At 38.1% G+C, this 10,645-nt stretch overlaps 1 protein-coding gene and 1 long non-coding RNA gene across 3 annotated transcripts; one reads left to right on the top strand and one right to left on the bottom strand.

Annotated features, from left to right (window-relative positions):
- Positions 1 to 813: 813 nt before the first annotated feature.
- Positions 814 to 5,836, bottom strand: otx2b (orthodenticle homeobox 2b). Of its 2 annotated transcripts, none has more exons than XM_051132736.1 (4): positions 5,718 to 5,836; positions 3,512 to 3,750; positions 2,711 to 2,862; positions 814 to 2,491 (listed from the first exon to the last, which is right to left on the bottom strand). In XM_051132736.1, exons 2-4 carry the CDS (start codon positions 3,606 to 3,608, stop codon positions 1,871 to 1,873), a joined length of 870 nt encoding a protein of 289 aa, XP_050988693.1. In that variant the 5' UTR covers positions 3,609 to 3,750; positions 5,718 to 5,836; the 3' UTR covers positions 814 to 1,870. The 2 variants fall into 2 exon arrangements, with proteins under 2 accessions (XP_050988693.1, XP_050988694.1); XM_051132737.1 differs by lacking the exon at positions 5,718 to 5,836 and adding an exon at positions 5,520 to 5,709.
- Positions 5,837 to 6,373: 537 nt separating this feature from the next.
- Positions 6,374 to 10,197, top strand: LOC127179378 (uncharacterized). Its single transcript, XR_007829517.1, has 4 exons — positions 6,374 to 6,709; positions 7,403 to 7,505; positions 8,572 to 9,302; positions 9,535 to 10,197. It is a non-coding gene; the product is annotated as an uncharacterized LOC127179378 (long non-coding RNA).
- The last annotated feature ends 448 nt before the right edge of the window (positions 10,198 to 10,645 follow it).

Below are 10,645 nucleotides of genomic sequence, written 5' to 3'. Positions count from 1 at the left end.
GTTACGTTTGAATTGCCCTCTGCCCTAAAGAAACCCCGCCAGTGAAATATTGGGATTAACTGGTCTTTGAGGCGCGGATTAGCGCGACTTTCCCAAGCCGCACATTCCTGGTGCCACGTCTCTTAAAACGAAAGGGCCGGAAACCCGGCAGGGAAAATGAGAAATAATTAAAATTTGCTCACGCCTTGCAGTTCCAAAGATACATTTACTTTAAGTGTCCCGATGTTTAATAGCCAAATTACAAGCCAGTGCTTTTCAAGATTAACCTTTAATTTAAGTTTCCGAGTGGGCCTATATACCTTTATCAAAGCCTAACCCGTTATAAACCACTTGTTGACGCACATTTTATTAAAAATTGATTGGGGTACACCACTGAGTTGAGGTGGGCAATTTCTTGTAAATCAGTCAAGCGGGAAAATGCGGTTAATATATAATGTGGATATGCACGGGATTTCCTCTTTCCATTCCTCCTATGGAAACAGACACCATTTCATTTTTAAAGAAGTTAACAAAATAAATTATTCACATTTAGAGCGCTTTCAAATTATTACTGTCAGTGTGATAAATAAATTGGCAAACTTGTTGTTTAACGTAAACGCCATTTGCCATTTGTTTCTTGATGCATCATAATTGCCGCACAAGAAAATCGATTAAAATTTGGCCGTTAGCTGTCTTTTTTCTTTCTTCTCATAAATCGGGCCTCTCCGTCCTAATCACCTTTTTATTATCCTTTGCATTTCACGCTATATAGTAGCTAAGCTATTAAAACACAAGCACACACATACAATTCATAATAAATTTTAATAACTCGTCCAGACTTAATAACTTTAAATATGGTGTCAGATTTGAAATTGTTTATTAATATTTCTGTGGTGGGACCACATTACCACTCCAGACAAGTTTAGGATCCACGTGGGTGGTATATCAGTTACGACCAATGGAGATCAATGAACGGGGACAGACAGTTCCTCTTTCTTACACATTCTCTCGAGTCCCTGTATTGTCAAGATTGTTTGTCTCTTGAAATTAATCCAATAGTAATCATGTGACTAGTATTATTGTACCGTCGTGTTTCCTTAAAGAAAAAAAAGTTTAAAATCTATTAAAATCACAGCCGAGTCTTCGCAGATGCGACGGAGCTCACAAATTGCATACAGTTACAACAGATCACAGTTTCGAAGGCTAGCACAGATAAAAAAAACACAAATGTACCATTTATATAAGACACACATTGATTGTCTTTTAAAAACTACATATTGATTCCTTATAAACACCTTTTCTTAAATAAAGTAGTGCATCCAGGTCGCCATGGGGGCGTTCAGCGCACGCACACACACACGCACGCACACGTACACACGCACTCGCACACATCCTCTCTATCATCCTCCTGATGGAAGTGTCTCTCGTCTTGCCAACATTGAAATAGGTCGGCGTGCTGTAAGAGGCTTAGAGAAAGCCTGCCCATTCCAAGCACTTAACCAAAAGATTGGCTCCTTTTGCCGTGTAGTTTTTTCTCCTCTTTTCTTGTGTAAGGATTTGTTCCGTGGCTTTGACCTAACTTATTACGAATTCACTTTGATTCCCTGTACCTTAAACAACAGGTTGTGGTCAAATGGCCTATGTTTATACGCATTCACGACCCTTCAAATACTACTTTGCAGGCCACGAGGGGTGCATGTAGCTCGAATAGATATTTCATGTCAAAGACGAACTTCAAAAGCGCTGTCGGGCACAATGCAACCCATCCATCTCGGAGAGTTCGCGGGTCACGGAACGCTTCTGTTTTTGGAAGGATGGCAGGTCTACAACGTTTATTTTGTATGGTCTTTTAGTGTGTTGATTGGACAGAATGGCAGACGTTTTATTAGTTTCACAACACCTGGAATTTCCAGGAGGAAGTCTGATCTTTGTAATCCAAGCAGTCAGCATTGAAGTTCAGTTTCCACGAGGACGCTTGGTCCTTATAATCCAAGCAATCCGCGGTCGAGTTGAAGCCGAGCCCTGAGGCACCGTAGCCTTGCGTGGGGAGGGACGCGGGAGACTGGTTCAGGTGACTGGTGACCGCGTTGCTGCTCATGGGGCTCAAGGTGGATCCTGGCCCGGTCAGCTGATGGTGCATGGGCGTCAAGTAAGAGCCGCAGTCCATGCCCCCAAAGTAGGATGTGGAACCAGCGTAGCCCTGGCTGTATCCAGACGCTTGAGTATAGGTCATGGGGTAGGATCGCTGCATGCAGGAGGAGGAGGTAGAGAGTGGGTCTGACAGCGGCGAGATGGAGGCCGGGCTCCAAATGGACACCGGCGCGGTTGTGGTGGAGATGGCCGGGACTGAAGTGCTGGAGGGCGGGGTGAACTGGCCGCTCGCCCCGCTCTCAGAGCTGGCCTCCCGCGCTGGAGAGCTCTTCTTTTTGGCAGGTCGCACCTTGTTCTGGCCTCCGTTTTGTTGTTGTTGCTGCTGCTGGCGACACTTTGCCCTTCGGTTTTTGAACCAAACCTGACGTGGTAAAAACAGGGTTTATTAATATTTACGGTGAGAACTAAATTAAGTTGTGGGGCAGCACTGTCTTGGCGCAAAATGAGAAACAACATATTCATTATTATGATAGTTACTTTTAGCATTTTAGTGCGCCTCTCGGTTCATAAAGATGTTTATGTATTTTACATGGTTTAATTTTTAATTAAGACACTCTTGCATGGATTGAATGATACGCACCTGTACACGGGACTCCGGTAAGTTGATTTTCAAGGCCACCTCCTCTCGCATGAAAATATCCGGGTAGCGCGTTTTCGCGAATAAAGCCTCCAGCACATCCAGTTGCGCTCTAGTAAATGTCGTCCTTTCCCGCCTCTGCTTTCGAGGAGTCGCTGTTTTAAATAAACAAATGCATCACAAGTTTGTCCTCCCGAAAAGCTTTCATGCATAGATTTATTTAAAAAGCGGGTTATAAATATTAATGTATGATACCAAAATATTACCATAAAATATGAATACATCTGAAAATGCATCGTAAATATATATATATAAAAAAAACATTTGGCGTATTTTATTTTTTAACAAAACATTTTTTTTTAACTTTTCCCCTTTCAATGTTATCATTGGTGCAATAAAAACAACACAGGCCTACTAAATATATCAGAATAATAGATTAATTTTAATTCACCAGCTGGCGTTTGTTTTTAAATTCTTACAACTTATAAGGCATATATATATATACTGAATTGTGTGAGATTGGATTTCAAAATGTATAACTGCCTGATACTTCTAAAGTTTAATTATGCATCAGCTACACAACCGCTGAATAATAACTTGCATCGCAAGACGCCTAGAGTGAAAGTGTAATTATGAGGCTAGCAAATCAAATAGCCAGGCCTACTATTTGCACTTAAGCACATACAGGCAAAAGTGTAACTACATAGTCCTGAATCCATAAAGAACAACTCAAAATCGCTGTATGCATACATTTCAGTTCTCTTTTAGGCTACATAAAATGCTTAATTCTGAAGCTTGTCTCACCTGGGTATCCAACGGAAGGGTGCAGAAGGTCCATACCGGAGGTAGTTAAACTTAGCCCGTTGACCGTGTAAGGTGGTTGCTTGAGATACGACATCATGCTAAAGATGGTTGTGGGGGGTTAAAGTTGGAGAAAAACTGGAAGGCTGAACACCGGCCTCTTCAGTCTCTTTTCCTTAGCCTTGTTTATTTCTGCTTCTAGCTTGTTAACGTCTTCAGCGGTGGAGGTGAAACCAAAAACCCTGTTTTAAAAAACAACAACAAAGAGACGTTTACTTAATTGCGACGACGGAGGTTGCTGTTTCAACGTCTGTCATTAGATAGAAACTGGGTTCCTCTAGTTGCGATGACTTATAGGCGAATAAACCACGTCCACACCGCAACGTGCTCTTAAAGCCGCTCCAGACCTCCAGCTGTCCTCATGAGATGAACGAAGCTCATCTTGACAAACGCCCCCCCGTCCCTCCCCTTCCTCCCCTCTCCCCACCAACCCCAAAAAGTAACATCTATTAATTGCAACAAGTCCTCACAAAGACAAAACTCAGTCGTTCAAATGTGCACACAAGCCAGAAACACAATTTGCATAGGAACCCGGCTAATTGTCTCAGGCATAAGAGCACTGATTGGGAGCTATTGGTGGAAACAAAGGCCACTGTTAGCCTGATAACTAATGCTGATAACAAAAGCTCCATTGGCGAGGGACAAAAGTAACAATGAAAAAAAGTAACTACCTCCTTACTCCACTCATATCAGTCAGAGGAGTATAAACTTATAATTACGTGCTTTAGTATTTCTCAGAAATTACTTTTTTTTTTTCTGACTGTGCGAACAAATAGCTCAACTTTAATCTTTTTGATCTTCCATTAAACATTTTGTTTGTCACTAGATAGATTGTTGATGTATTGTTATTAGTTAATTTTAATAGTTTAGATATTATCTTATTTAGAATTTAAGAATAATGAGACAGAAGCGAACAAATAAGATTATTAGCCAATCAATTTTTGGGGCCCAAATGAAACATTAAAAAGTTTCTTATAATAGGCTATTGGGTCGTCAAGCAAAACTCTAAATTAACTGAAGTTCAGCATCATCTAAATGATGATATTATTAAACAAAAACTTCAGCCCTATTATGCAAAAAAGTTTTTTTTTTTAATCCAACGGTTTCGCCCCTCAATCTGTCACTTAAAACAGTCCTCGTCTACCAGTTGCGCAGCCGCTCAATAGTAATTACCTCATCCAAGAATTAATTATGATAAATGTTGTTGTTGATAAATTAACGAGATAATCCGTGTGGCACGCGCTCCCCTAATTACTGGACGCTACCTCTTCAGCTGAACGTTTGGCCTCATTGATTCGGTGCATGACTACAATAAAAAAAAAAAAATCACACGCACACACATACACTCACAGACACTTCAACGCAACGGTGTCTCTGAAATACAGAACAAACTACTGAAATTAAAAAAAATAAGTACTGAGACTAAAAGCATCAGAGGAAAAAATATTAAGCGTATGGACGACAGAATATAAAATGCATGTTATGTACTCCTCGTTTATTTGTATTCACATTCTCATCAGAAATAAGAAAAGTGTGCCGAATTATGTCGCTCGTTGTTCGCTCATTATTTATCAAATTTGCATTCAAACGGTTAAAATGAGCAAGAAAACAAATCAGTCACTTATAGCAGACTTGGATTTAAATTAAATTTAAAATAAATAAATATGTGAAATTGTACTACCACAAGTCAAGATGAGTATCAGTAATTATCGATATACATTTTTAATATTAAGGGCCGCGTTAAACATATAAGCTAATTGTTTGCGTTCTCAACATACAAGCCTCAAAAGAGAAGAACATTTGGGCCATAAAAAGATGAACAGACTGCACAGAAAGAATCATTTACACTACACAATAACGACGACGATAATAATAACAATAACAGAATTGTTCGCTAAATCTTAATGAAGAAAAATATATTTCACACGACTACATAAGGCGGGCTACTTACTGAATGACTGGATTCAATTCGAAGTCCGATAAAGTTTTACGTCCAAAAGCGAATATACGTCTAAATCGTTACAAAAATATCGCAGACATCGAGATAAAATCCTTTTCATCAAAGCGTGAAGCAAATGAGTTATGATGAAGCCTCTACAGCTAAACGCGAAGAATGGATAAAATGGTTTAGAGAGATTAAAGCACATACGGTTATGATTCGCTGCTCTTCTGGGTTGAAGTTGCTGGAGTCTGATTTGTACAGCACGCTGGCCAATGAAGAGCTCAGGACTGGAGTCTGTTTCTCTCGCAGGGCCCTTTGCAGGGAAACAAATGTCGACAGCTACGTTTTGATGCAAACTCTCCAGCCAATGAGAGCGAGGCCCTAGCGGAGCACATTCTCATCTCTGAGAATCAAAGGAATGTAATTTTATGTAGTAACATTAACTCATAGTGTTAAGAATAAAGTGAAAACAAAAAAACAAATTTAAATTTTACTCTTAAAAAAAAACAAAAACAAAACAATACTCTTATATATTTGCACCATTTATTTTTTTAATTACTGTTTTTAACTGCGCTGGCCCTTAGTGAGTGTGCGCTGGTCTGTATTCTTACCACTTCAGAAAGTTCCAAAGGTAACTAGTATAATTTACATGACCTCGAGTATGATTATTAACAACGAGTGAAAACAGCAGACTCAGTTTTTATCATTTTCATAACATAAAACCGAGGTTAAAGCGGAGAAAACAAATGCTGAATACGGACGCTTAAATCCACGCAGACCTCTTGCATTTCTGTTGCGTAGCTGCAGGGATTTACGGGGACTTAATTCCTTAAAACTGTCCTCTCGTCCACATGACGCTCAAACTGCAAGTGCTCAAGCTGATATACCCAAATGTATCAAGAGATGAGTGCATCGCATTGCCATGGGGCTAGATTAGGGCCTTTTATAAGACATGTAGAATACACGTGAAACCAGTGTGGAGTAACGCAACGAGGAGGTGAATTATGCACCTTTAAAAATGTTAAAAACAACATGTTGCCAATATCCACTTCGAGACGTGTCTTTCGGGATTCTTCTGTGTGGGAGGAAAGCCGACTGTATCATAACAGCTTTAAGTCTATACATTTTAAGATATCCTGAGAAGAGGAGAACCTGACAAGCGCCCGGGTGACTCGAGATGTACGGACAAATGAACAACGGTGAGCAACATATTCATGTTTCTTTTTGTTTAATTGAATCCAGCACAGATATGTTTAAATAAAATGCAACTTTTTCTAAATAAAATAATTTATGTATCCTACCTATTATTATTATTATTATTGCTGCTACTACTACTACTTCTATTAATGTTGTTTTGGTTTATCATCATATCATCAGATTAAATTCTTATTATGGCAAACTAGAATTTAGAATCCTAAACTGTCATAGAATCAGTACGTTCTAATCCTTTTTATGTTTAAACATAATATTTGTAGCATTGTTCCATGTTGTTTGTTATTATTGGAGCATAAACTATTGTTGGAACATTTTTTAATGATTATTTTTAAGTTTAAGGGTATTTTCCTGTTTAGTACCATACTAATATATTTTACAAACAACAACAACTGAGTAGTAATAATAATAATAATAATTTGCCATGGCATGATGGTTGGATTTTATCAGTGAGATTTGAGTTTATCTTTTTTTTTTTTTTTACATTATTTGCATTATGATGCCGTTTTCAGAGCGTAAACGCAAAGATAATTTAAGACTAATAAAAACTTTTCATTGTTTCATTCCACTTAGAATCTATCTATTTAAAAAGTAGCATATAGGCCTATAACAGGTTCTTTCATGTTATACATAGATCTAGAAATCCCATTAATCGGGTGTGATCTTTCTTTGGGTTACAGACGCAGAAAAAAACTTGTACACTTCAAGACAGGATGGAAATCTTCAGTTGTGCACCTGCTATTGTGGAATGCCCTGGAGATGATGACAGCCACCATTATCCTGGTGATTTACCTGTTAATATTTCCCCACATCCACCTGCCACGTACCGTTTCGAAAATCTACAAACAATGTCTTTCACCGGAGTTCTTTGTGTTCGAAAGTGAATGAAAAATGAATCTTTCAACGCAAATTGCCGTTTCTCCTCTGAACTCGTTCGCCTGAGCTCAAGTATGAAAATTTGGAGAAAACTGCAGGTCGCTACATGTCAAGGATGAACCAAAATGATAATCGTCCTGGTAGGACTACGAGAACATCTAAATAAAAAACAAGAACAAATGATGGAATTTTGCGGTACTTCATTTAAAATGTTAAAACCGAACGCGCGCTAAAAACACTTGAAAAGTTCCAATCTGCAGATTTTTAGAATGTAGAATACGCAAGCGTGTTTCACGTTATATTAACGTGCTGTGTAATTTATTTAGTAACACGCAAGTCACAGCTATGATAAATAAACGACGTTTCATCCACCATCATTCCGCCTGCCTTTATCGCTGGGATCTCGCCCAGCGTTGCCTCTCGCTGTTTAAACTGCTAAATTATTTATCAAATTCTAAACGCCCCGCGTCCGGAGGGAACTCTCATCTTTAAAGGAATTGTGGTTTGTCAAAGTGAAAAAAGAGCAATGCGTGTTCGCGCCTGTGGCCACAACAGCGCAATCCCAGTAAATGACACCCTTCCCTTTAATCTCCACTTTGGTTGAATGGCGAGATGCAATATTAAACGTTTATTTGGCCTCTAATGCTGAGAATGTAACAATGTCTAGTCATTTATCACGACGTTCTTTAAGACTGGATGTTAAATTTAATATCAATTTAATAATTAGGCTACTCTACTAAAACAAAGAAAAATACACAGTCAGTAATAATATTTAAATTATATATAATATTATTACTATTAAATTATAATAATATTAAATTATATATATATTATTATATATAATAGTTATGCTATTTAATTATTGCTAATTATTATTATTATTACTAATAGTATACAAAAATATGTCAACAGTATTTATAAGTCTGTCTAAAAGACATTAAAATACTAATCTCTCTTTTTGTCTTCCCTGTAGGTGCACTCTGGGCAAAAGCAAAGTGGACATCATCTGATGTTATCTTATGTCAATGTTTGGAGGAGCACAGTAGGAAAGGATCAGTTTCTTCACACTTTTATTAAACAACTGAAGATTAGAACATCTTTAGTGGTAGTACTCAAATTGTTTGATTGATAAAAAAGGACTTTGCTGATTCATTTAAATGAATGACTGTATTTTCTGGTGTTACACATATTGTGAGTTTTCTATTTTCTTTATAAGGTTCTGAGTTTATAGATTAGATAAACTCCTAGGCATGTCTGAATGGACATAATTTAGCATGATACATTACAAATGAGCTTGCTTTAATATTCCCCCAAATGTTTCTCTGATTTGACATAATTGTGACAGTGTTTAAATGCGATAACAGAGTCATTTTTGATGAGAGGAACACTTGAACGTGAAGGTATATTTGCACAAAGTAATTACTATGAATAAAAGAGCTCGTTTGATCTTTATTGACATTCATAATTTCCCGTGTGCCACATCTTCCCGTAAGGTACAGGAAACTTAAATGGGGTTAAATGTTACGCGTCACGGTCCGAGAAAATAAGGATGTCAGATTGGAAGGGTGGGGGAAACGGAGGATGATTGCACAGTACATTTCAAGAGATCACTAAGGTTACAGCGATCTACATATAGAAACAGACTGGGGAGAAAGAGACGAGGAGAGAGAGAGAGAAAAACATTGTACAGCATCACATTTTTCAGTAAGTCTGTGTATAAATGTGTTTACGCTTAATTAAAAAATGCATACTAATTTATTTTCCATAAAATATACACTTTAGGTTTTTAAATTTATAACTTTGAAAACTTCGTCACCTCCAAAAGCCACAAAACCAAGACAGAATTCTGTGCATATGCATGATGCATTTAGTATCTTCTGAAAATATTTAACGGTTATTAATCAGTACTGTAATTGTTTGTCTCCTGTTTACACAGGGGCCGAGCGGCAAACAAATGGATTCAATTAAAACCGATTCCTCCCTTCAAGTCATCAATATGAGGCAAAGTAAGCCCTCCACCATACTGACAAGGACAAACAAGTACACACAAGGGGACACTAAACGTTCTTTCAGTCATGCATAAACATGCTTTTCTCTCTACGCTCCTGCTCTCTCACTGTCACACACACACACACGCAATACAAAGGCCCTCAAGGTGAACTTGGTGAAAGATCTACGAACTCTCTACGATCTTCAAAGAACTTGCAGTGCGATTGTGTTAAATTCACTTCTCCAAACGCATAATGATAACACTCGATATCTTTTATTATATACATCTAGTTGAGAAAAGCAAAAATGGCATGAGGTGTACGGTGTACGGTGGAACCTGCCCTGCAGTGTGGGCTTCACTTCTCTCGCCTCTCTCTGAGTTCAAAGGCACAGGAACAGAGAGGGTCGGATTTATTCAGGCTTTATGTGGTAAATGCTTGGATGTCTTTCTTGTAGTCTGCAAGGCTCTAAGATCACATTTAGGAAACGTTCTATTGTGAGGTTGGCTGTGAAATCCCCATAATAAATTCACCAAACAGGCACAAGCAATGGCTATTTACGATCGTGGCCAGTTTTTTCCTTTCTATCTTGCCTTCCAGGTAAAGGTGTGTCTGTTTATGCATCACTTTTAGACTCGCAGTGCAACAAACATGAGTAACATAGACTTGAAAGGATCAATGATCATAAGCTATACATTAAAAATAATCTCTTATTCAAACGTTCAATACAAACATTGGCTTATTATGGGATTGTGTCTGTCTATTCTATGGAAAACAAATAAGGATATTTTGGAAAATGTCTTTCCGTTGTTTCCGACCCCCCTGATTTTCCCTGTACGGGCACAAAGATTGGAAAAATGTTCAAAATATCTTCAGAAGAAAGAAAACCGTTAATGTTTGAAATAACACAAGGGTAAGTAAAAGACATAAATTTCACTTCCAGGTGATCTGTCCCTTTAAGAAGTGATATAACAATTATTTGTGTTATTTTGTCCCTAAGCCAAACTGTGAGCACCCATCCTCAAACATGCACGTTAACATTATTGAGTCTTTAATTAT

This window comes from Labeo rohita, chromosome 17 (assembly GCF_022985175.1).
Source record: "Labeo rohita strain BAU-BD-2019 chromosome 17, IGBB_LRoh.1.0, whole genome shotgun sequence".
Lineage (NCBI taxonomy): Eukaryota > Metazoa > Chordata > Actinopteri > Cypriniformes > Cyprinidae > Labeo > Labeo rohita.
Note: the sequence above shows the minus strand (reverse complement) of the source record. Positions and strands in the feature narration are given on the sequence as shown.